This window comes from Branchiostoma belcheri, unplaced genomic scaffold (assembly GCF_001625305.1).
Source record: "Branchiostoma belcheri isolate BF01 breed outbred unplaced genomic scaffold, Haploidv18h27 scaffold110, whole genome shotgun sequence".
NCBI classification, from domain to species: Eukaryota; Metazoa; Chordata; class Leptocardii; order Amphioxiformes; family Branchiostomatidae; genus Branchiostoma; species Branchiostoma belcheri.
Genome location: NW_017802492.1, coordinates 145,134 through 171,589, shown reverse-complemented (window position 1 = coordinate 171,589; position 26,456 = coordinate 145,134). Strand labels below are relative to the sequence as shown.

The 26,456-nt window shown below is 39.9% G+C and overlaps 3 protein-coding genes across 15 annotated transcripts in view; 1 reads left to right on the top strand and 2 right to left on the bottom strand.

Annotated features, from left to right (window-relative positions):
* LOC109487220 (sphingosine kinase 2-like) overlaps positions 1-6,936 on the bottom strand; it is a 10,803-nt gene extending 3,867 nt beyond the window's left edge. The window contains exons 1-4 of the mRNA XM_019791209.1: positions 6,379-6,936; positions 3,148-3,362; positions 2,091-2,240; positions 1,232-1,326 (exon numbers count right to left, since the gene is read on the bottom strand). Coding sequence (XP_019646768.1) covers positions 1,232-1,326; positions 2,091-2,240; positions 3,148-3,362; positions 6,379-6,542 — 624 coding nt within the window. The 5' untranslated portion in view covers positions 6,543-6,936. The remainder of the gene's footprint in view (positions 1-1,231; positions 1,327-2,090; positions 2,241-3,147; positions 3,363-6,378) is intronic.
* A 167-nt stretch (positions 6,937-7,103) lies between these two features.
* LOC109487231 (60S ribosomal protein L18-like) lies at positions 7,104-10,904 on the top strand. The gene is made up of 7 exons (XM_019791220.1): positions 7,104-7,215; positions 7,374-7,460; positions 7,921-8,028; positions 8,258-8,356; positions 8,715-8,838; positions 9,260-9,329; positions 10,729-10,904. The coding sequence occupies exons 1-7, from the start codon at positions 7,213-7,215 to the stop codon at positions 10,802-10,804; spliced, it is 567 nt and encodes a 188-aa protein (XP_019646779.1). The 5' UTR covers positions 7,104-7,212; the 3' UTR covers positions 10,805-10,904.
* A 3,480-nt stretch (positions 10,905-14,384) lies between these two features.
* LOC109486981 (voltage-dependent T-type calcium channel subunit alpha-1H-like) overlaps positions 14,385-26,456 on the bottom strand; it is a 139,756-nt gene continuing 127,684 nt past the window's right edge. For 7 of the 13 annotated variants that reach the window (XM_019790902.1, XM_019790928.1, XM_019790944.1 and 4 more), the window contains 8 exons: positions 26,032-26,141; positions 25,225-25,355; positions 23,439-23,509; positions 21,396-21,474; positions 20,159-20,286; positions 19,124-19,390; positions 18,484-18,592; positions 14,385-15,511 (listed from right to left, as the gene is read on the bottom strand). In XM_019790902.1, the coding sequence (XP_019646461.1) occupies positions 14,385-15,511; positions 18,484-18,592; positions 19,124-19,390; positions 20,159-20,286; positions 21,396-21,474; positions 23,439-23,509; positions 25,225-25,355; positions 26,032-26,141 (2,022 nt within the window). Of the gene's footprint in view, positions 15,512-17,383; positions 17,442-18,483; positions 18,593-19,123; positions 19,391-19,991; positions 20,114-20,158; positions 20,287-21,395; positions 21,475-22,978; positions 23,050-23,438; positions 23,510-25,224; positions 25,356-26,031; positions 26,142-26,456 lie in introns of all 13 variants that reach the window. The other 6 variants (XM_019790913.1, XM_019790954.1, XM_019790997.1 and 3 more) reach the window with 5 other exon arrangements.

Sequence of the window (26,456 nt, the reverse complement as noted above, 5' to 3'; positions counted from 1 at the left end):
TCATTCTTTGACATCCACTGGAGTTGTACAGTCGAAAATTTGGGTGAGTCCAATTTTTTGTGTTGGCATTTACAGTTCAATCTTGTTCATAATGACTTCTACTACCGGTAACACAGATGAACTTTCAAGATAACATTGTAAAGTTTAACTTGTTTACGAAGTGCTGACTCACTCTGCCACTCTCCAACAAGTAGCGATACTGACATTTCCTTTTGTTTATCAATACACAAAAGTACTTCTGGTCTCACTAATAGCCTTGTGCCACACCCTCGTGCTGAATAGGACTATAAACAAGTGCTCAGAACACTTAATGACTTCAGAGAGATGTTTGCACACATGCCAACTTGACAGGTACAAATGTATGTTAACAATGGGGGCCCGCATGCCCTTTTCCATAGAGCGTATATCGGCAGTTTTAATTCTGCTTAGAGTGTAGATGGACTGCTCTATTTCAACGTAGAGCGTAATTCACCGCTTTCATTCCACGTGATGCTTTGTAGCTACCTGGAATTTATTGTAAAACGTAATGGGGAGGCTTCCTGAATTCAGCGTAATACGTAGCCAGCTCTCAATTTAGTGTAGAGCGTTGTTGGGAACCCCCCATGCAGGCCCTCAAGAATGGTTACCCTAAATGAAATATTTTGGAAGCCAAGGGGTAATACTAGTAGCATACCGAGGTCAGTACCCAAAAAGCCAACATTTCACCGTATTATAGCACCAAATATTAACTCAGACAACCAAATTATTCCAGTAAGAAATATTATTCCTCATAAGTTCACACAGATACTTGGAGCTGGCTGATTTTACTTTATCTTTGAGTTTAAAATCAAAAGATACATAACATATGCACCAAAACCAACATTTAACAATCTAAACTTTATTATACATTTTGAGGCCACACCAATTTGATTTAAAGGTTCTCTGATTCTGATTTCTGATAGCCCAAAATGGCTGGTTTGTAATTCAGAGAATGAATTTCAAACTTTTAATCAAACCACTGCATTGGGCCAAAATATGAGCATTTTGGAGTGTGATTCAGAGCCTGAAATGTTTTTTTTTTTTGCAAAACAAAAAAAAATGAAGCGTGAAAGGTGATCCAAGAACCAACAAATTCAATTGGTGTGGCCTAATGCATAAAATTCCAGTGACCTTGTGTACAAGTTGGTGCTTTGTTCTCTTTTGCTTTCTTTGAATTTTTCAAATAATAATTGTGATACATGAAGCTAGTCACCTCATATATGAGCCCGTCCCCTGACACCACCACCACCCCATTCCACTCTGACACCTCCAGGTCTCGCATTAGGTCATGGGCGTGGCCAGAACGCTCTGGAACAACAACAACGAAAACCAATCTTACCTGGTCTGATCAAAGGTCATGGCCACATGGCCACACACTGTACCATGGACTTTAACTTATGGCAACTGTTTAGTAATACATTCACATACTGTAACGTAGAAACACTGTTATTTCAGTATTTGTTCCAAGAAAAGAAGAAGGAAATGAAAACAGTGCAGTTTGAAAACTTGACAAAGTACTTTTCATTGATATAAATGTGTGCTTTCAGTGTTATGGTCAAATTTAACTTGTCCAACCACTTACTAAAATTAGAGTTGGTCTTCTAAGACATATACTACATAGCTTCCAAATACAAGCAGAGAAGACAGACACTATGTGTACAGTATTTACAGGTTCATTGTACCGGTGAAATTCCCCTCACTCTTTTCGACAACTAGAATGAACAGTGGACCACTGCTTAACATCCTGTCCTAAGGACTGTGACTCTTTCCAGTAGCATGCATGTCGGGTGAGCGAAAACAGCCGGGATTCAAACTCCAACCTCTTGGTCCAGAGACAGGTTTGCTTAAACCACTGGACTACACATGCTAATCAGAAAGTCTAGATGTTCACGGTAGCAAAATTGAAAAATGGAGTTGTTCACAGAACTATATATTTACGGTGGCAACAGCAGGAAAAAGAAAGTCCAGGAATTATTTTTAACTGTAATGATAAGTTCATGGAACAGAAGTGACAGTGAAAACAATGAACATAGTACTGTGAAAAAATCAGAAATATTGTTGTGAGTACTAACCAGTAACCACCATGTTGAAGCTGATGTCGGCTTCTCCCAACATGGACACAACTCTCTCCCGGAATATCTGCTGGGCCTTCCCCTGGCCTCCAAATGGGTTGATCAGGATAAGCAGACGTGGGGAGGGGGGCAGCAGTCTGGCTTCCAAGGCTGAAGAGAAAAAGTGTAACAGCTTTAGGCCACACCAATTTGATTTGTTGGTTCTTGGATTCACCTCTTTTTTCTTATTAGCAACAACAACAAAAAAGATACTGGTTCTGAATGAACTCAAAAATGCTCATATTTTACCCCAAACAGTTGAGGAAAGTCCTTTTCTTCCTAGTTGTTACAGTTTTTCTTTCTATCAATGCAGTAGTTTGATTCAAAATTCATTGTTTAAATTTTAACCCTGCCTTTTAAGTTGACTTCATGGTTCCTATCGAAGCATTTTGGGCTATAATACGATGCCTAGATGTGTTTTTATTTTTTTCCGCCCTGTCGCTTCATATTTTTCTGAAAAAAATCCGAGAACCAACAAATTAAATTGGTATGGCCTTTATATATAATGTCAGCATACTGTAAAATGATTTACCCGGTAACAGACATAGTTATTCAATGTAGTATCTAACTTACGCAGGACTTCTCTTTATGTTCTGATCCTTGCAAAATACCTGAAATACTTTACAACATTCCAGAATTCTTACAATAGCCAACCTGACAAGCCCTTGGTGCAAGTATGTAGTTATGGTGTACAATATTGTTAGGAGCCCTTTCCACACCATGTGGTGCATAGGGCAGTGCCAATCTCTGGTTTAATGGCCCTTGGGCCACACAGTAGTGCAATCGCTACTGCGGGGTGCTAGTCAACTGGTAGTGTTCTGTATTTATTAACTACCATATGGTGGGTGCTTAGCCGAAAAAGCAGCATGAACCATTTTTAAAATCTTTGGTATGAATCGACCGGGGATTGTAGTTAGATTTAAATCGTATTGTATTTAAATAAAATACAACAATTTCAATCTTTGGTATACAACAAATATTACATAACGCCCCCTCTTAGGAGATAATGATCTTGCACCTGTTTGTGGCCCAATAGTCTGCCCAGCCAGTAGACACTTGATAGCGATTCTCCATTGTTCTGCCCGAGCGTGGTTCTCGGCATGGTCGTCTGTCGTCCTCACGCGGAATGTCGTGCACACCCTGTGTCGCGTCCAGTCCCCTGAGATGACCTTCTTCCGTAGGGGGTAGGCGTAGATGCAGAAATATGCTGCACTGTCTGACGCATGCCGGCCTCTGGAAATGGGGGAAAGATTAAAAAAACCAATATACTAGTATTTCATCCATACCATGGTATGGAGTGAAATATAATTTACAACTTTGTCAAGTAACAGTTGAAAACAGATTCAATTCTGAAACATTTTGAAAGCAGAAATTCAGGTTCATTTCACATTAAATAAGGGTGCTAAAAGTTACCTGTTTTATATTTTTTCAAAAGATGATGACTAAAAGGCTTAGGGTTTCTATTATAATAATTTTATCACTTGCCATAGGAATTTAATTTAGCACACTTTATCTAAAGATCCTTTTACAACCCTTATTTTTATGTTCAAGTGCTGAAACATTGCTTGATTTCTTAAGTTATAAGTTGATGTTACACTAATTACTTCTAAAAAATCAGTCACTATGCGTACTAGGATTGCTTTGCCACTTGGTTCAAATTCAACGTTCTTGATTGACAAGGTAACAAACTCTCTTCAAGAAGTTAATGATTGCTCTATAGTAACAATGCCAAACACGGCCTGATTAATGATTAATATACTGTGCTTCTCTTTATGTGCACGGTAGCAAAATTTCACAGTCTGAGAAAAATGGACATGTCCACAGAACTATAATATATTCATGGTGGCGACAGGTGCAGGAAAAAGAAAGTCCAGAGTTATTTGTTGTTAACTGCAATGATAAGTTCACTGTACAGAAGTGACAGTGAAAACAGTGAACATACATGTAACAGTACCGTGAAAAAAATCAAGAATTACAGGTGTTCTAGCCAGGATTTTTTCATACCCAGTAGCATAGGGATCAGGTACAGAACAACAACTTTTGTGGCGCAAATCACACATTCAGCCGAAAAGTTTAGAAACTCATAACCCCCTGAGACACTATTTCTTGTTTAATGAGGAACAAATTTTGCGGTTTCCCTTAATTATGCTATAGCTTCATTCTGAAGTTATATTTCCATTTTAGCAAGATTTATGAAGGTTCTCCCTCCCAAAACACCCCTATGCTGGTTGAAACATAGCATAGGGATAGGGTGTATATATAGCATAGGGGTCAAAATTATAGCATAGGTAGTCACAATCATTGCATAGGGGGCCTCTATGCTAAAAAGGCCTGGCTAGAACACTGTATTGTAACTGTGTTTGTTTTTAGGTGATGTTGATCTGCTATTTTACACCTTATAAGCCCTAGGTAAAACTAAAAGGCCCTACAGGTCAGGTGGATTATGTTACCAGGTGAAACCGCAGTGTGTTTAAACAAACACCTGGCACACAATAAGTCATGTTAGTCCTGCGGGAGGTGGTTGTTTGTGACAGTATTGTTCTTCTGTATGCATCTTTCTGAGCCATGACTAGGCTTTTTCTCCTGTATGATAAATGAGAATGTCACTCCGTTGTGACACGGTTTGAAAGTGGCGGGAGTTGCCAGGGAATTCAAGCATCAAAACACTGTCTGGGTTACAGCTTACCATATGTTGTTGTTGTTGTTGTTGTCCTTGTTTTACGTCTAATAATGGTCTCTTGGTGCTCGTTTTTGTGTTGTTCAGTTCAGAGTTAGAAAGTCTCTCTAGGTCAACTCTTGGTGCCTTATGGTGCAATATGCTTATGATTTCTATTTCTCTATTTGACAATTTGCCAAACAGCCACCCAAGCTGTACATAAAATACACAGAAAACACTTAGTCTACTAGTATCCACATGTATGCTCTTGTACCAGTATGGGACAGGTGACCATAGTAAAAAATACATCTAAATACTAATAGCTAAACCACTGGGTGACCACAACCAAATCACCGCAAATAATTACTAGGTATTGTCTAGGTTGTAAATCCTATGACCTCATTTGCAGTACACGTCCCCTAGGTCGTTTGAAGCTAACATCCAATAGGTCATTTGCACAATAAATGACCTGGTGGACTTTCAGCCTGATGCAAGTGGGGGCAAGATAGATAGATTCTACATGTATGCTCATGATACTAGTTCATGATTTCACAAAAAGAAAGCTGCCTTCAAAACCATATAAACTAGCTACAGTACCTTTAGAATTAGACCGACTTTTCCGTAATAATGATCTTAGTATTCTTACCATTCCTGATCATAATAATTAAAGATGGAAACTACCCTGAATATTATCCTTGGGGACTAGAGTTGGCCAAGTTATAATTGGACTAAGACAGTTAGTTGATCAGACTGCAGTGAAAGCCAAACTCTGGTAACCAGGTTAGGGAATGTAGGCCACAAGTGTAGGTTACAAGGTGTTGTTTGTCACACTTCCCTGTGACAAGTGATAGGTTTCATTTTTCAAGCAGACGTTTGGTGGAAATGTGTTTTTCTGACTGACCAAGGTCCTGTTTTTGGACAGCCAGTGCTCCAAAATGCCTGGGGTCACTCACAAAATGACAATAGTCAAAAAAATGTCATGATCTCCACTCCCTTGATCTGTCCAAAGATTAGGTATCATAGGTCACAGAAGGAATGCAAGAGTCTTTGTTTACAGCCAATTACTAAAAACAATGCCTACATCCGCTATGGTGATCCTTTGTTTGTAGCTTTAGTGACCAAGGACGAAGATTTAGTACATGTACTAAAAAAGCCACTTTTATATACTGTACGTGTATATGTTGTATATATCCACTAAGTAGCCAGTGTGTAAGTTTGTAACGGTACCTCCCCTTTACAGTTGCAGTGACAGATATTAAACATCATATTTCCAATATGATATTTACCAACCAAATGAAACCAGCTGTATCATAGAATACCCCCATACCGATGACCCCTAAATTGTCATGGATATCCTTGAAAATTGAAAGGAAGGCGTGGCGTTGTTCTTATCAAAATATGATGTTGCATTATTATCTCATATCCCATTGTGATCCCAAAGAGGGGGGGGGGGCGAATCACAAAGAATTTTCAGCACATTTCACTTCCTCTATAGGACAGGGGAGCGTACAGGAAAAGATTACGAATGAAGGATGTGGTACATAGTCCAACACAACAACATACGCCCCCCTCCCCTATAGGGTCCGTGTTTACCTGAGACAATGACACCCCACCACGTCCGACAACAACACCCTCCGTTCCCGTGGTTTTCCCTGAGTGCGGGCGTACTGGAGGTATCCCCGCGTCAGCTGGACTCGGTACCCGGTCTTGTTGTGCGGGAAGACCGTCAGATCGTCCTGCAGGATCACGTCAGACATGTTTTCCGCGTCAGGAGCGGGAGGTCGTACATACACATGCTTCGCGCTTTCAAATGAATGACCCGCCTGGAAGCGTGTGGCTTCCTAACAACATTGCACCCTATCATGTGACCTGATGTCATCCAAGGTAAACATTTCTATATTTGGCTCCGTGCCAATATCTCCCTGCAGTTCACACATAAACCGCTAGAGGTCACCACTGTAGTCTCCCTCGCTCACATCCGGTGATTCTTCACCAAAATCTCCTTGTTCGTGGCATAAAATCTCGAATAGGATACATGTATAACTTAACCACTCACAACTGCGTAAAGTGCTATGCTACAGTTGAAGAAAAAGACCCAAAAGTGCACAAATTTGCCTGTAAAGGTGCGTGCGTTTTACCCGTCATGCAGCCGAAAATTGACGACTGTTCCATATTTCAACGGGTTAGCGTGTCAATAACTTCTGTATAAAAAGCAACCATTGCAAGGGATTAACACATTTTTAAACTTTAATAAACATAATAGGTATATACTTAAGTGTTCCTTTATTCAGTAGTGTCCCTTTGCATTCTCGTTCTTTACCGACATTCAGCTGGTAAATTTACAATAGCTCTCAAAAAATTAAAAACACCCCTATATTTGAAGTGGGTGACTCCAATCCTCCTCTTTTCCGCCATCTTTGCGGCAAGATGGTAGGTGAAATTTTGAGATCGCTATGAAATCGTACTAAATTCTAAACCATCGTCGGTTATTTTAGTATTTTGATCCTACAATTATAAACTAGAATGTCATTGCTTTGTTTGTAACGTATTCTTTTGGGGGGGAAAGTAATGGTTTTTCTTGTTTTCAGGGTATAGATATTGACCATCGCAAGGACCGTAGGGTCCGTCGAAAGGAGCCGAAGAGTGAGGACATCTACCTCAGGCTCCTTGTGAAGGTACGTTTTAGTCTACCTGCCGCTTTAACCCACATGTTGGGAAAATAAAAGAGCTGGTTTTCTTATTTTAGCATGATTTTATAGTTGGCACAAGTGCCAAACAAGCTGAATAACCGAATGTCCAAAGTGCCTTCAACTTCAAGCTTGATCACATGTACAGTATTCACACGTTGTCACACTGTCTGATCTCAATGATACATTTTGTGTTACCGTAATAATCTAGTAGCGATCATTCAGTTTCCTTATTACTGCAATTTGAAGAGATTTTGGTTGTATGTGTTCTACCAGGTGGCAAAATTCCATACTATTAGTATTACCCAGCTATGTATAATTTAGTCCCAATAAGTTACAAAGTATAGTTATAAGTTTCATATTATAGCCAAAAATTTCCCATAGACCCAATGCTATAATAGTATTAATGTTGTAGGTTGATGACACTTCATTTTGCCTTTCTCCCCAGCTCTACCGCTTCCTTGCCAGGCGCACCAATGCCAAGTTCAACCAGGTGGTGCTGAAACGCCTGTTCATGTCCCGCACCAACCGCCCTCCCATGTCTATAGCACGACTGGTGAGTCCAAATTATGTCCTTTTTAGTTCAATCTTTTATATCCTAGTTTAATTTCCTTGTTTTGGACAGTTTCTTACATATATAGTTTCTCAAATATATTGCTGTGTTACCAGAAATTTTAAGAGGGTATCATTTGCCTCAAAGTTGAAGTGTAGTCATCATCTTCTAGGTAATTTTATAAAATTAATAACTGATATGATATCTTATTGCCTGACTGCCTGATTTGTAGATCCGTCTGATGAAGAAGCCAGGGCGTGAGGGTAAGACTGCCGTTGTTGTTGGCACCATCACCGATGACGTCAGGATCTTTGAAATCCCTAAGCTCAAGGTATGACAACTTACATTCTCGCCCTTATTGAGGTCTCCAGAATCTTTTTTGCTTAACCAGATCTATATTAACAATCACTATTTTTGTTTACATCATGCACATGCAAATTATTTGAAGGGATATACAAATTATCGGTAGGCGAATCACCCAAATGTCACCTACATTTAACTGTACCACTCGCTGGCTGAGATGTCTTGGCTTATGCTCTGTAAAGACTTTTGGAAAAGGCTGTGGCACTAGTGAATGTTCTTGCTCATGTGAATTATGGCATTGGTGGAGTTATGATTAATCTGTGACTAACTCACTTGTAGACCGCTATCCCTAGACCATTCCCTAACACAGCTTGTGTTACTCCCAGATTTGCTGCCTCCATGTGACAGAGGGTGCCCGGGCCAAGATCCTGAAGGCTGGTGGGGAGATCATCACTTTTGATCAGCTCGCTCTGAGGGCTCCCAAGGGGAAGAACACCGTTCTGCTTCAAGGTAAGAAACATCAGTGGCACTTCTGTTAAATGGAAACTTCTGTTCAAACACTTTTGTGTGTCTTTTGACTAAGATTCAAAAGCCTAGGGAAAAAAGTTGTGCAATTCTGTTTCCCGACCGACCATAGAAAAAACTAAGTTAGGCCTAACAGTGGCTTGTGCAGGATTGCAGCACTTTCTTCATAATGTCTTGGAATATTACTAACTTGCTATGATGATATTTTACCGCCCCAGTCTGAATATTAGTGACTGACAGGTATCACTGAGCACCTCCATGACACAAATTTCATTATTTATAGTATAGTACTATTGTTAGTAATATTGTCAGCAAGGAGAAGACAAAGCTAGTGCTAATGATGTGACATTCTCATAAAGTGAACCTAAGTTTCCCAACTTACAGCATCTTATTTGTTTTTCTGCAGGGCAACGCAGGGCTCGTGAGACTTGCAGACACTGGGGTCCAGCTCCTGGTGCACCTCACAGCCATACCAAGTAAGTACACGGCCTTTTGACCATCCAGGGCTGGAATTACCCCTTAAAGGACAAATCCAATACTTTCAGTTTTGGGGCCTTTCCACCCAAAATCCTATTTGTAAATGGTGATTTATTGGTTTCTGCCAACCCCGCACATATTTGCGGTTATATCTGACCCGCTCGATGTTCCCCGGCTAGAGCCCGATTGTCCGCTAGGCGGCGCAGCGACTGTAGATTTGACGTCACCGTTTCCATTCTGCTACTAGCGAAAACAATCATGGCGGGCGCATCTGGACTGCATCGGCTGTGAAACCCTTCCGTTTTGAGCCACAGACAGACAGTAGTGGTGACTCTGACCCCGATCCAGGCGATGAGAACGTTTGGGATGGAGGTGACGTGGAGATAGAGCGTTGGAGGTTGGGGAACCGGGACTGGTGCCGCTGTGGAAACTGCCTGGAATTGCCCTCTGTACGGGAGTGTTTGTTGCCACGACCTGCCAGACACTGTTCAAAAAGAACGTCGGTCCAAACCACCCATGCATTAGAAACCACCCTGACTTTGATGTGATTCTCCACCCGGCAAACCTCCGAACTTTGCAGATTTTTCGTTGGGATCTGATCCAGCAGGGCGTGCAGGAGCCGGTCTCTAACAGGTCGGTACCGCGGTTTGTTTACGTTGCAATTCACTCAACCCTTTGACAAATTTATTTACATCGATCGTCCAACCTCCAACGCTCTGTCTCCACGTCACCTCCTTCCCAAACGTTCTCATCGCCTGGATCGGGGTCAGAGTCACCACTACTGTCTGTCTGTGGCTCAAAACGGAAGGGTTTCACAGCCGATGCAGTCCAGATGCGCCCGCCATGATTGTTTTCGCTAGTAGCAGAATGGAAACGGTGATGTCAAATCTACAGTCGCTGCGCCGCCTAGCGGACAATCGGGCTCTAGCCGGGGAACATCGAGCGGGTCAGATATAACCGCAAATATGTGCGGGGTTGGCAGAAACCAATAAATCACCATTTACAAATAGGATTTTGGGTGGAAAGGCCCCAAAACTGAAAGTATTGGATTTGTCCTTTAATTCAACACTGTCTTTGTACAATAGAAACAGCTTGTAATTTGTTGTACTGTGCAGTTAGAATCTGTGCTAACATTCAACTTAAAACTTAATGTTGTAGGATAAAAGTTTTTTTTCTCACATGTACTTTCACAAAATAACGTGATTCGAGTAAGCCAAAAATTTGGTGACAAAGGATATACAGTAGTACAGATATTTATCCCATGGACTTGATGGTGTTACAAAAAAAGTTCATAACTCTCTTCTTAGATGGAAGAACAGCAGATTTATAGATGTGCAAGTTGTTTTGCTTCCTGCAATGTTGATGTGTAATCCTTACACTGTTTTCCTTTTATTTTAGACCATTTGTCCGATCCAAGGGCCGTAAGTTTGAGAGGGCACGTGGTCGCCGCAAGTCCTGTGGCTACAAGAAGTGAGGAGGGTCTTACCAACAGAACACCCTGGTGGGAAAACACTTCCGACAGATATAAGATGCTCCTGAGGATCTGACAATAAAATATCTCTGTGGATATCCTATTCATTGTCAGTGGATTTTATTGTTTCTGTTATTCCATATCCATTAGGATAAGCCACTATAGGTCTGACCTATGTTTGGACATTTAATTATGTTTACAGAAGGAAACTCACTCACACTCTATCCGGTTTATCACCGTTTTTGCTCAGTTTCCTCTTCTCCAAACACAGAAGGTCAATGACATGGACCAGACAGTCTATCATCATGGTAACTGGTGTTGGGTTACATCATGTTGCAATTTTATAGCAGGAGGGATTTGGACTCCTGTCTGACCATATATATGAATGTGTTTGAGAATGAGTGAGTGTTTGAGAAAGAATTAACAGAGCAAATTATGCATTTGCTTTGCTTTCTAGTTACAACTGAATTGGCCTTCCATAGAGTAATCTGCAAGCAAGAAAATACTAAGTAGCCAAGATCTTATACATATTTTTATTGCATGGCTTCTGTTGGAAAAGTTTTCTTGAGAAACGAGCCACAAATTGTACAGCAGTATCGTGTTTTCTAGAATCTACCAGTTTGTTGCAAATGACCTGCCTTTGCAACCCGAGAAACCAGTAAATACCATCCTTCAACAGCAAAACAAATCAGAGATTTACAAAATAAGAGAAAACACAATTTTCAAACGGCAAAACTGTATTGAAATCTTCATCTTAGAGGCTTCATTCTGATGGACCTTGCACTTGATTTCGTGAAAATGCATTTTGAATGAGTTTAAAAACAACATTTTGGCAATTATCCCTCTTGCAAGCACTGACTCCATACCATCTACATGTAGTTACTATTTAGCCACTTCGCAACTCTAGCTATTACATGGTGCCTTGTAAAATGTGAAAATCAAACTTGTCTACATTCGTCCTGTCAGTGAAGTACAATGATTTTCCTGCTTCTATTGGTGCAAATAACTAGCACTAAGTTACTGTCTCAACACATCAATTATGATATTCTCATATTCCACAAGATATCTGGCAACATGTACCAAGTTTTCTGTTATTTGTTACATAATTGTATTCTTCCGATAGATCTCCAACAAAATTATATATTGACTTGAGAAGCAACCATCCATGCTGCAAAGTGTTATACATATTCTCAGTATTCTGTTTTCTAATATAAACAAAGCAAACCAATAATGCCCACACTAAACTTTTCATCTTTAGGCCCTCTCAAGTCTGTGTTGAGGTAAGCACTGGCAAAATCTCAAATTGTCTCCAAAATGTTTCTCTTGCATGTAAAAGCCAGGAGCTAGAACATTTTGTCTCCATGTTGAATTGAAAATGCATTTATTCCTGGAAAAGTCATTGTCAAAAAGTACTTATAACTTTAAAAATCTGTCCAGTTGCTTGAGCAACAATTTTCTTGTGTATCTTGTTACCTGGATGTCTAACCTTCATCAGCGTATTTTGGAACTTTTGTTTTTTGATTTAAAGTACATGTATCTTATGTTTTCGTGAGAAAAATTCTGAGGGATCAGTGATACCCTGGCAATGCTGTTTCTCAAAACTTAAAGTCCTGGCATATGTTCCAGAAGTATGAAACCATCCTTTGTATCATTTCATTTCTGTCTGTAACAGTTATAATTTGGGCACAAACAGTTTTAAGTAAATTGTTCCAGACATATATATAGGAGGGTCCAGCCTCCCTTGTCGCATGCAAAAGGCATGTTACCGGTATAATAGACCACGATAAAATATGGAAAATAACAAAAAACCAAACCTACATGTACAATAATGTTAGCAGCAATGTAGACCTGCCATGTCAAACAACAATCATTATGATGGCTTTGAGGCACTGCATTGTGAGTGTGGTGTCCTACAGTAACATTCATGCCTGTGTAAACTTAGTACTAGTAAATGGTTGAGTTTCAGTATGTGTAAGTCAATACAATAAGGAACAATTGTAGTAATCTGTAGCTATTGTACACAATCATGTTGTCTCCTTTACCAGACCGAATTAGCTCCAGATACAGACATCTTATCTCCAAGCAGATCCTAGGGTGGCAAAAGACAGTATCAAATTGGCCAGGCAGTATCCAGTGGCAAGCTCTGTCTTTTGCCACCCTAGGATCTGCTTGGAGATTAACAGACATCAACTTATCACCGATTACTACTAGTATGTTGGTAATACCTTTGGGACAAGTGTGACTAATCTTTTATTATCTCACAATTCATAATCATATTCCCATTTCAATATGTGAAACATGTAATAGTACTAATACTAAAAAGATCTAAGAATAGCCTCCAAGCTTCAACCTCGAAAAAGTTTTCCTGAACAAAAATCACATCATTGACATCAAGGAGTTAATAAGTAATGGCTTCTTTAAACATTTTCCATTGGTGAGGTACTGATATTGACATAAAAGTACCAATAATACTTGAACAACATCATGGCAAGGAACCAACCAACACACTAAAACGTGTCATGATCATATACACAAGGCAATGAGACACATGCCAACATCAATTCATATTAAAATTTCATGTGTAAATTCTTGATTATACAGGCTTCTGTTCCTGTCCCATTACTTACATGTAGTCTTTACTGAAAATTAATTTTTCTGACTACCTTCCTATTAATTATAATAAAAAGGTTTAACTTAAATAATCAAGACATTTAGATTTAAAAAAAAAAAAATTGTTCCTCCTTGCCCTGGACAAATTCAGGCTTTGTGCACACAAATTTTCAATACAATACTGTTTTTCTGCATGGCCTTTCCTTTTTTTTGTCTTCTGTGCCTCATGTCTTTCTGTCATCATTTCTTTGGCACTACATGCAGCAGGAACAATACGTTGTACAAAACACCTGTTTGAAAAAACGTATACCATGGAAAGGAAGTACTGTTCCATCCACAATGGATTAGCACATACAATTTTTGTAAGTACCAATTCAATTCATCTTTTTGAATTACAGATTACTTGTAACGGTATGTTCTTTTTATCATTTTCTCATGTTCTTTTCTTTTGGAATGACCAGTAGATAAATGTTTTTGGACCCTCAAAATCATCAACTGCGATAGGTGACTTTGAAAGATATAATTGTATGAAGTTCAATAAGATATAAATTGCGTGAAGTTGGGGTAAGATGTAATTGTATTTTTCACCTTATTGTTGGGCTGTGTTGTGTTATCTTGAATTCTTTTTCTTGTTAGATCATGATATATTTCTTCATTATCTAATCCAAACCTAACTCAGAAATTCATCTGTCATGTCAAGAGAGAAACCAAGTATAAGGTCCTTCTCACAAACCAGCATATATTAGAGATAAAAGAGGCATAAATTACAAATGTTAGTTAAAAATGATACATCCACTCTAAAATATACTCTTTAAATATATGTTTTAAAATGTCATACTCTTCTACATATACAGTAGGGACAATTTTTACAATCTGTAGTATCTTACAATTGCACTACTTACAAAACAATTATACACTGGTTCATAGCTTGATCTGTATGATATTTAGGTACAATTTGGTGTCACATGAAATACTATACATTGTCTTGTTTGGATATATGCCATGAATCAGGAGAATTTTGCATGTGCTCCTGGGAACCTAACAAGTTCTGGGTGTTGCTTTGCTTGCACTGTTTGACATCTGGACTATGTGCTTGCAACTGCATGCTTTCTCTACTTTCGGTCGTTTTTTGGCCGTTCGGTGTGGATTTGTCTTGCACGCTGCTATCCCTCGATCTCGCTTCTTCGTTCAATGCCTGGAACAGTCTCGGGTCCAACGAGCAGACGCTACGCCTTGATCTTTCCCTAGAATCAGGCACTTCAGAAATCACGCCCACACTGTTGCTAAGTTTATGACATCTAGACAACAACGTAGATCCTTGTGCATGTAGGGACGGGACACTGAGTCTGTGTGGGCTGGACAGAAGGTCTGTGGAGTTGTTCCTTGTTTGCAAAGTCGTGTCGCTCTGTAAGGTATCGCGCGACGAGCACGTGGGGACGTGCTGGCTGCTGCCGAGAAGAGTGTTTGTACTGCGACCTGCCGACACGCTTGCGCTGTCTGACCTGGATAAGTCCTGTGCACTGATGGAGCCCTGTGTGCCCTGCCTTTGGAGCATGGGGATCTGGTCACCTCGTATGTCCACACTACTGCCCATCACGCAACGGAACCCAGTGGTTTGGTCGCTGGCGTGCATATTAACTGGTGTGCTAGCCCTTCTGAATTTGTCACCGAAGCTTGCATCCGTCAAGTGTGCAACCTCCTCATCCAAACGGTTATCCTCGATACTACTGGTCCAACTTAACGACGGGAGATCTTTCTCTCCGTAGTCTGAAATGCGAATCTCTTCCACGCTGGGAGTGCTGACTTGGATTTCGTCATAAGACGGTGGTACTTGGTCACTGTAGGCATCTTGAGAGCTCGTGTTGCTCATTGTGTCGTTGGCCAACATAGGTTCTGTCTCGGCCTTGTCCTTGGCATCTTTACATGTCCTCTTCTTGTTCTTGAACTTGACGCCGAGGATGGTTTCTTGTAGGCGGTCCTCGTTGTTGTGGGCCGAGGAAAACGTCCTCATCTCGATGTCTCCAGTGTACTGGTTGTCTTTTTCATCCTCCTCGTGGAAAATCAGGCTCACCTTGCTGGGAGATATGGTATACAGGAGGTCTGTGGGATATAAGCGGAACAACACATTTAAGAAAATAAAAACTTCCAGCTGCATTCAGCAAAGATTATTTCAGAGAGCGGTTCAACTTGATTTCATTTTCAAACAGTACAGTTCGGTTATGTAGGATGTTAAGTTTCCAATTCTTGAAAATGTACCAATCATTTGTTTAGGATAAATTTCCTCTGGTGCACCTTTTGGTACAAAGAAACAACATTACATATGTGTGTAAAACTTAAGAACCTAAATGAAATTAAAAGGGAATGACAGACTACAACAGCTGCTGATGTACATCTCTAATAGCTGATGGTAGAAAGGGAAATTGGGAAAATTCACAAAGGTTGACATATAACATCATCCACAACTTGGCTACATCTTAAACCATGCACAGTTACACATAAATGTACTTCTAACTAACACAGGAGGCACCATCATGCAAAAGTGTTGCTAGTAAAAGCTGTTAGTAAACAAACATAAGGTTTCTGTTAATAAGAACAAGATTTTTGTGTACCAATTAGGTAGGAAGATGTAAGTTCAGTATCTTGGTACAGAATACACAAGCCATGCAATCGTTTGGACTTAGTCTAGGTGAAAAAGAGCAAAAGTCATGTTAGTTTGCCTGCACTGTGAGCTCTAACACAGAATACAGAACAGGAGACAAAGACTGTGGGAGAACCTATTACATAAAGTTATAACACAGCAAACAGGCACCTGGTTAGAGTCATACTACTGGTAGTTTGCAAGAGTTATACAAATGTATATATACATAATCATAGTAAATTTCATGATGCTGTCTTCAGAAACAATGTTACACATTTGCTTTGGAAATGGTCTTGACAATTGGGGAAATCTTCAACTTCCATTTTAATCCATTATATGATATATAGAGATTTATACTTTGTAGATTACTACAGTAAATTTATTATGGGTTCACCACACCACGAAGTGGTGGTGAACCCATATTGCTTTTTCTGATGTTTCTTCTTCTTCTTCTCCTCCTTCTCCTGCCATTTTTTAAATGGATTCAGCTTCTTCATTTTAGGGCCTAAGGTCCTGAAATTTGGTATGGAGGTACAGTGGGCAAATACCCCTAGGCGTTTTTAAAATTTTTGTGATACAGGCTTTTAGAATGGTTTTATTTGAGTTTTTTGGCTGTGTTATAGCAAATGTATTACTGAGTTAGTGTGCAGTGTTACCACATTTGGGCATGAGTCATCACAATGGAATGCAGGGCATCAACCAATAGGCATGCAGCTTTCCTCTATTCTCCTTGCTGATTGGCTGTTGGAATTTAACAGGCTTAACTTAATTAATACCTGCACAGAGTCATGCCATACTGACAGTAGGTCTGTATTCAATTGTTTTGGTAGGTATTTTAAGCTTTCCTGCTCCAGCATTGGAATGCGGGGCATGAACGCTTCTTTTTTTCTTGAAAATCAACAGTTTGCATTATGCAATTAAAAATCCTAACCAATAATGTAGGGAATAGCTATCCAACTGTTGTCGTATTTGTTGTATGTTACTTCATACTATAGTTATATCAATGTAAAGCATTGTTTTCCCTTGTGTTTCTCATTCTTTCCCTGCCATGTCGTAAAATGTGGTGAAGCCATTGCTGTATTTGCTCCAAAGCAAATGTCGGCCTTTCTAGTACTTTAATTGGTTTTCATACAATCACTAAAATTTGCTCTTATAATCCCCCATCCAGTTTTGAAAAATGGACTACATGCAACTCCCAGGTGCAACAATCGTTAAAAAGACTGAACCTGTTAGTCTAGAGAGAAAGAGAGAGAGACGGGTGTTAGTCAGGAGGAATGTTTGTTTGTTTGTTTGTTCCACACCTACCCACGAACCAAACACAGTACAGTACTCACACACGCACCAAATCTCACTATGCTCGTTTTACCGCAACCGCCCACTTTGCAACGGAACCTACAAAATGCAACATGAAGCAGCAATGCTGTGACGTACGTACATATAAATAAAAACAGCGCAAAAACATAGCATATTTTTTCAGAAAAGACCATAAAGAGACAACAACAGAAGGGGTGGAAAGGGTGTAAGCCAGCTTTGCAAACAGGGTGGTAACTTTGACATTATCGTGATTACTATACAGAAGAAACTGTAACAAATTCTTTACAGATGACTTTCTACTCCTGAGGGAAATACTAGTACATATCATCACACTTAGAGAGACATGATAATACAGATGAGGTGCATGTATGTAATTGTAGTATTTGTACAGCTCAGAAGGAACCATCACCTAGCCAGAAACAGTGCAACAGATTTCTGAAAGAATAGAGTCATTCAAATAGTTACATGAACAATCATATAACATGACACTCTATCAACTATTAATGTTACAGGTCATGTACAAGGAACTGAACAATGCATTGAAGGTCTAAAATCATCCTCTGCATTCACGTGCAATAAAAGTCTGAGAAAACAGTTGTGTTATCATTTATAACATTTAGGCCACACTAGGTTAATTTTATGGATGACACTGCTCGCGCATTGATGTTCACCTATTCTCAAAAAAAAAAGATCACGTCGTCTTCCGAGGCTCTGTCCTGGATGTCATCCTCCAGAGTCCATGGTAGCTAGCAACAACAGGGAGCTAGTCAGTGGTAACTACAAATGGCACCCAGGCTGCCGAAGCACGTGCCGGCTTGCTGTAAAAGTTGCTATGTACTACTGCAAATTTACAATACCAGCTTTTTATTTCAATGGTTTAGCAGCATTTTTATTTTTGGCCAGATTTTTTTTATTCGCCCGTGGGCACTAGTTTAGGGGTCTTCAAAGGATGTCAACCATAGAATTAAGTCAGCGTGGCCTTAGTGTGGTTGCTACCTTATTTAGCACAGTATGATCATCAAGCCGTGATTCCAAAGGGCCATATCTACATGTATAACTGGTAGATTTGAAGCCATCTGAAACATTTCCAGCCAGGAAACCTTGAATACAAGAGCCCCACCTTTATTGTCACTGCTGCCTCCACTGTTCTCAGGTGACTGGACAGGGAAGGTGAAGCTGTCAGGCAGGGAGTGGAACCTGGTCACACGCTTCTTCCCATCTCCATTACCCTGCAAACATAACAGTTCATCTGGGTTCAAATCACTTCTAGAGCTCTATCCACCAATCCCGAAGAGTGTGTGTGTGTGTGTGACTGTGTGTATACAATGTATGATTGTGCACGTGCATGACTCTATGTGTGAGCATATGTGTGTATGTATGTGTGTGTAGGTGTATGTGCGTGTGTGTATGTAGGCGTGTGTATGCGTGTGTGTGTGCGTGCATGTGTGTGTGTATTTGTGTGTGCGCACGCATGTGTATGTATGTGCATGTGTGTATGCGTGCATATGTGTGTGTGTGTGTGTGTGAGTGTGAGCATGTGTGGGCACACGCACGTGTGTGTGTATGGGTGTGTGCATCTCTGTGTGTGTGTGCGAAACAAATCTAGCCATCCCCATTCCAGGATCAACATACCAGTTAGTCATATGGCAATATACAGAAAGTATGAATCTTCCTTTAAGTTACATGTAGTTCATCTCCCAGCTAGGTACACTCCACAACTCTGTCACATTCATATTCTCCCCACTGTGTGAGTGACTTACCTGTCCATTGTTAGCTCCCTGCTCGTCCTCCAGACCTCGGAACTCCTTCCCTTCGGACGGCTCCTCGTCCTGTTCCTCGTCGTCCGCCATGCTGCGGTTGCTGTCCTCCATGTTCTTCATCAGCACGGCCACCACCACGTTCACCAGCACAAACTGCGCCATCAGCACAAACGACACGAAGTAGATGGGGGCGAGGATGGCGCTCACGCAGCAGTTAGCCTTGCAGTCTTCGGAATCGTCGCAGTCGGGGGGACCTCGCAGGGTATCCTAGGTGTGGAATGGGAAGAATTTAGCTTACAGCGCAGCTTGTGTAGTTACCTGTGTGCAGTCCTGAAATTGAAATTGTAAACTCCAAGCAGATCTTTCGTAGCATGGGTACCATCCAGATTTTGGCTCCGTGACGTGATTTCTTTGAGCATTGCAGAGCCAAAATCTGGATGGTACCCAGGCTAGATCTTTTGCTGGCTGCAAAGACAATATTGCTTTGGTCAGACAGTATCCAATGCTGAGTGGGATGGCAAAAGGTACGTGTCTCGCAAATGTATGTACTGGCTGGCCAATTTGATGCTGTCTTTGCAGCCACCAAAAAGATCTGCTTTAAGATTACTGAAATTGCACAAAAATGCACAATCATTCGGTCAAACACTCAAATTACTTGATCCAGTAGCATTTGCCTGATTCTTATTTCCCAGTATATCCCTGTATGGATAAAACCTCAAGTGTTAAAATTAATTTTACATCTGGAAACAGACAATTGATGAGACTAATTCTAGACTGAGTTTGATAATTGGTCTTGCTTGTGTCTTCTTCTCCTTCATTGCAAGCCTCAACATTTCTGCTAGGGGGTGCTTCTGCCTTAAGTCCCTACCTTCATGATCCCATTCCAGTTGTCTCCCGTTCCTACCCTGAACAGCGTGAGGAAGGCCATTCCGAAGTTTTCAAAGTTGGCATGCTTGCCAAGCCCAGAGCAGGGGTGTTCCATAGAGCAGGCTGAAACAAGGCAAAAGCTCTGTTTCAATCCTAGACCCAACCTACCTTCATGATCCCATTCCAGTTGTCCCCTGTTGCTATCCTAAACAGTGTGAGCAGAGCCATGCTGAAGTTTTTAAAGTTTGCATGGAGGCCCAGCCCAGAGCATGGCCGTTCCACATTAGAAGTACAGTCTGAAAACAAGAAAAGAAAGTAAACTAAACTACAGACTACACTACATGTCAAGGGAGATAACTCAGGCTGGAAGGCAGGAAAAGGAACGTGTGGTACGTTGTGAAAGGAGGGGGAAATGATAGGGAATTGTGGGAGTCTACTATTATCAAAGTATGATACAACACGTGCATTATTGCCACAATACATGCAACAACAGCTAAGGCTTGTACTGTAGCGTACAATGTATAACATCATAAAATTAATATACAAATTACTACATTGTTCTAAGACTTGCACCTTCATCAGCGTCACACACACACACACACACACACAAACAAACACAGACAAGGCAAAAGCAATACTTCACTCCCTTGGGATGAAGCTATAATAACATTCAACCATGAAAGCCTGATATGTTATCAGCATACAAAGTCACCATGTTAGTTTTGCTATAGAAACTGTTAGCTGAGACATACAGCAGCCCTTCTGCTACCAATTTTCTACACTCCTGTAAGTCTGGAGTAGCCTGGGAGCCATTCATTGTTTTTTTTAGGATAGCAAACGCAAGAAGTCCCCTTACAAAACGGATGGCACCCAGGCTATGTCTGGAGTCTGTTTCTCCAAAAGATCTCCATTTGAGAATGTCTTAAGAAACACTTAATGCTTCCTGCCCCATCCTCTTGAATACAATAGCTAGACAATTTTATAAGTAGAAATCTAGAATACCGGTAGTGCTGAAAAAAATATCATATTTTCTGCTGTTTTATTAATACTTACCGCCTACTTCTGTTCTGTAACATGATTTGCAGTGTTACACAAATGTATATTCACAAACAACAAAGACCAAGACTATTCCAAGCAGTGTTCTAGCCAGCATCCGTCTTTCCGTCTATAATTTTGACACACATGACACAAAAATTTTGCCACCTTTTGACATCTTGTGCTCGTTGTGATGTCATGTTCAACAAAATTGAAATGTTGGCTGGCTAGAACACTGATTCCAGGCAAAAGTTAGTACAACTTTGTTTTCCTCTAGGTCCTGACCCATCTTGCTAGATCTTCCACCACCACCACCACCCCTCCCCGGCCAGTCCCCTGTCTGTCACATACATGTAACAATGTTACGTACCAATCTTGCCAAAAAGCTCGACTCCAAGAGCAGCAAAGATGAAGAACAACAGGAAGAACAGCAGCCCCAGATTCCCAACCTGCAGGGGACAAATGTTCAACTCATCTGTTAGGATGGGTCAAATCATTGAGAGTGTCTTGGGCCAAGGAGCTTATTGCTTGGACATACAATGTACATGTACATGAATGATGCTATTTTCTTCTTTACTTTAATCTATGAAGTGTCAACAGTTACTCACTATCCACTTTATTTTTTCAGTGAAAAGTACATGAAAATTTGTATCATCATTGGAAGCCAGGAAAGTGCAGGACAAGAGAAAATCTACTCAGCTGACACCTAAAGGATTGCATGCACACTTTTGAGTTTTTTTGTTGAGTTGTCCAAGGAAATTATTTGTTTCTTTGACAGAAAAAAAACAATTAACCCACCCACATCACATGCAGTGGAGTGCATTTATTTAAGTTCTGCCTCTAACAGTATGTGTCATGACATTGTCTATTAGTTCTTTTAAGTCAGACTATCACATGCAACATAATTCTATACATGTAATGAACAGTGTCAGCATCCTTTAGATAGGCTCTAGTGTAGAAGGTAGAAAGAATTGAATTCCAAATTTTAAGAATTGGGGATTCAATTCTTCTCCCCTTTTTCATAAGTCTAAGGAGCTTTAAGTCACACCAGTATACTAGAAATGCCAAGCATCGTCTTTGAGTAATTAGGAGACTTGCTATGAGACTTGCTATGATTTGATTTTCCATAGGTGCCATACAATTTTTGTATATCATAAAATAATATCATGGTAAGCTGTTGTAAAATATGTTAATATTAAGCTATCTTTTATCAAGTTACAAAATTTTCAACAAGGATGTCTTAAGAACCAAAATTTGAAAATGGGGGCAGTCAGAATTTAGAATCAAATTGAAATCACAATGCTTGACAATAAATGCATCCTTTACTGTAGCCACCATCGGTTAGATGCACTTTAATTATATCACAGCACAACACATCAGTTTGTTTAGTTTCAAAGAACGGAATCATTGAAACGACACAACAATGTCCCTTATTTTTTATATGGCACAAGCTCAGCATGCTGACAAGTGACACATTCAAGAAGAACTACATGTAAACCAAACTACACAACATACTAAGCAACAGAAGTTTGAATAGTGAAAGGTCTTGACAAAAATGTTAGATGTTAAATTAGTATGATTAATATGCAAAAGAAATGCCAAACAAAAGGCAAGAGTCTGCTTTCTATGGAAAGAAAAGGGGCACACTTTTTTCCATGGCTGCTCATCTGCCCGGGCAAGATCCTGGTCCTCTCTTTTGATGCAGTTTTGATCATGATCAATGACATCTATTTTTTAATATTATATTAGGTACCTTTAGTTGGAAAGTTCATCATTGTTTCTGCTTATCACTCCTACTGAGTGTCTTTTTAAGAGACATTCCTGTATGACTGTTACACTCAGGTTGACCATTTGACTTGGTGAATCCTGCCAAATACAATTTTTTGTGGTGATTTTGCAAGATGGGTCGAAGGAAGAGCAGGACCAGGCTCCATGCCAGCAGACCGCCATTACCTGTGGCAATGCTTTCATGACTGTCTCGAGAAGAAATCTGATGCCTTTGGCCATCTTCAGAAGCTTCAAGACTGCAAAGCAAGAAGCAAGACATGGCAGAGGAAGCCGAGTAAGACGTTATATCCTTGGTCAGTGTCAGTACTGCGCTTCTGTTGCTTGCACATTTGATGATGATAACAGCCACCATTTCAAAGTCACCACATAAAATGATTTCTTCACTTGAGTTTTCAAGCAACTATTATAATAGCTACTTCAGAATACAGCTGGTGTACTTTTGAGTTGCAAGATTCTTGAGTGAAATATTCTGTGCCAACTCATTTTATGGTGTGCACAATGTAACTGGCTGTCACCACATGTACAACGAACCCTGAAGCGTGGGTTTGAAACGAGCTGACAAAAAACTGTCACAGACATTTCGTCAGCTTATTTCTGCGGCAGCGCAAAAACGCCGCCTGCCTACCTGAGGCAATGCCTTCATTACTGTTTCCAGGAGAGACCTGATCCCTTTGGCCATCTTCAACAGTTTTAGGACTGTGGAGAGACAGAGAAAGGCTCGTGTGTTAGAGCACCATCCGGCACCATGTGTGGGAGAGTTGAGGAAAGACCACAGGGAAAGGAGAGAAAGACTGAAAAAAAAACTGATTCAAAAGAAAAACATAATAAGAAAGCATAGCAGATGGATAGAGGTGGCAAGCTCTAAGCACTTGTAAAGAGGAGGTGGTAATATTGCAGAAGGTGTTAGAAAACATGCAGTTAAAGGGAATGCAAAGGTTTAGCAAAGGGACATCTATGATTTATAGTATTTGTGTTAACATTTTAGTGAGAAGACATTAAACATTTAGAAAATGATGATTAAACATTTAGAAAATGATGATTAAACATTTAGAAAATGATGATTAAACATTTAGAAAATGATGATTAAACATTTAGAAAATGATGATTAAACATTTAGAAAATGATGATTAAACATTTAGAAAATGATGATTAAACATTTAGAAAATAATGATTAAACATTTAGAAAATAATGATTAAACATTTAGAAAATGATGATTAAACATTTAGAAAATGATGATTAAACATTTAGAAAATGATGATTAAACATTTTGAAAATGAAACAGTCGTGGAAAGATGTTTTGAGGATGTTTTGTGGTAATAACGCTTTGTAGAATATTAGTCATGCTATACAACAAATAGCTGATAGTAGGTAAATCTTGTAGAACTCAAAAGCAAGAATAGACATATCTGCCAATTTAGGGGGGGGGGGAGGACACAGGATTAGAAAGAGGAAACAGTGAATGTAGATGTTAGTTTTTTAACATGCTCCAAGCCCTCAGAGACAATAGTTTTGAGGTGCAGTGCTGAAAGACATAAAAGTTTGTAAAGTGCAACAAGCTGTGTAGACAGGTGAGAAGGATCATCATGCTGGTCTGTTAGTTTCATTTCAGGCAAATATATATAATATATAATGAATGATACATTCGTTGTAATAATAACATTGTCAGCACATCTCTATAATAATCACCCAGCAAATAGGAAGATGAATAGGAAAATTCACCACGAGCAAGCACAATCATGATCATATGAAACATTGCACAAATACAAACTTTTCATCCATTGTGTTACATACATCATACATAGTCTTACATGTAGGTATGCCCAGTACACTGTACATTAGGTAATATAAGGTTTGGTGCATGCTAACAGCCCCTGTGACAAGGAATCATGAAGCCAACAGATTCATCAGAAGCAGCATCATTCAAATGCTCAAACAATTGGGATCTACATTTTAGCCATACAACTGTGGTTGATCCCTTAGGGCTTACAAAGTACCATCCTCCTTCGGTAGAGTTACATGTAGTTCCAGAGTTAGCTGAACAGGCCTTGACAAAAAGGGGATGGTACCCTAAAAAAAGACTCTTTTTTACACAACCAAGAGTTTTATTCTTCAAACGTTTCAGTGACCAACATTTTACTGACCAACATTTCAGTCAACGAAACATCAACTGAAAAAACTTGGTTGTGTAAAAAAGAGTATCTTTATTCAGTGACTTACAAACCTGATGAAATCTTTGAAATCTTTATTGTGGATACCACATTGCAGACTTACAGAGTTGGAAACTATAATTCAAGGATGGTACTCTCTAGCCCCATCAGGCAGAAGCAGTGCCATTCAATTCTCAAAAATACATAGTACAAGAGTACAAGTAAAGAGTACAGGCCATGCAGGCTTAGCACTTGTGACTAACCTCGGGCTATCCTGAGTACTCTCATGATGCGGATGATAGTAGGGTTGATGGGGAGGAAGGTGGCATCCATCTCCTCCAACACAATCCCCACAATGGACAGGATCACAATCAACATGTCCAGCTGGTTCCATCTGCAGTGGGGAGGCATACAGTTAGTGTAATGTACAGCTCCATCTAATTTAGCTAGTGATAAACTAGACAGACACTCTGTACATTACATATACTGACAGACACTCTCACACTCATGCTTACAATCTGGTTTAGCATCTGTTCCCTGTCTTTTGAGGGTTAGACCTGCTTGCACACTAATGCTGATGAGGCTTGCACAATTACAATTAGTAGTAGTAGTAGTGGTAGACTGGTTTATTAAAACAAGAACATTGTTACAGTAGCATGATTATGACAAGCCTCCTGGCAGCCACAAAGGTTTAATTCCAAGGCTTATTCTAAGAAAACATTTCAACAGAAGTACAGAAGGTAGGTTTACAATAATATTAGAAATGTGATTATTACACAGAATTGATTTTAAAAAATCAATAGGAGCACCTGAAGAATTATTATGTCTTCTATAAATTATACTGAAAAAAGAATAAATAAATGCACAGAACATTTTAACATCCAACTCTGTCTCTGAGAATTGCAAGCCTAATTTCATTAATATGCAAGTTGGGTGACTGAGTAGGGATTCAATTTCAACTCTTTGAGATCTGAAAACAAACTTGCTAAATGATTAAAGATACTGTTCTGGGCATAAAACTATGGGACCATGTAAACTATACACGTATTACTTTTTATTAGCTACGTTACCTCTCTTTGATGTATCTGACAAAGCCCAGCCCTGTGATCTTGAGTGCTGCTTCCAGGATGAAGATGGCAGTGAAGACATAGTTTATGTACTGTAGTACTCTGAACAGCTCCTGGAAGAAAATAGACGCCTTAGGGTTTAAATCTCTCCTGGCAGTCTTCTTCCAGTAATGTCCATCTGCCAAGAAATTGGCTATAACTGACATGTTTTTGTGGCTAGTATGAAAGGGGTTTGCCAGGCCCCCACTAGGTTATTTGTAGTGAATCACCAACTTCCAAACAGTAGGATTTGGACCATCCATTTTTAGGCGTAACACACCAGTTTTGTACATGTAAGAAGTTAGTACAAGCCACAACTGCAAGGTTCGAACCACTCACACCGTGAAGGATCCACACCCTACGCATGTTAAAGAACCCACCGCACTTAT

Excerpts from the sequence above, each read along its gene's own strand:
- LOC109487231 (XM_019791220.1), top strand. Across the intron at positions 8,029-8,257 it reads CCATGTCTATAGCACGACTG|ATCCGTCTGATGAAGAAGCC; the intron begins GTGAGTCCAAAT and ends CCTGATTTGTAG. Across the intron at positions 8,357-8,714 it reads TTGAAATCCCTAAGCTCAAG|ATTTGCTGCCTCCATGTGAC; the intron begins GTATGACAACTT and ends TGTTACTCCCAG.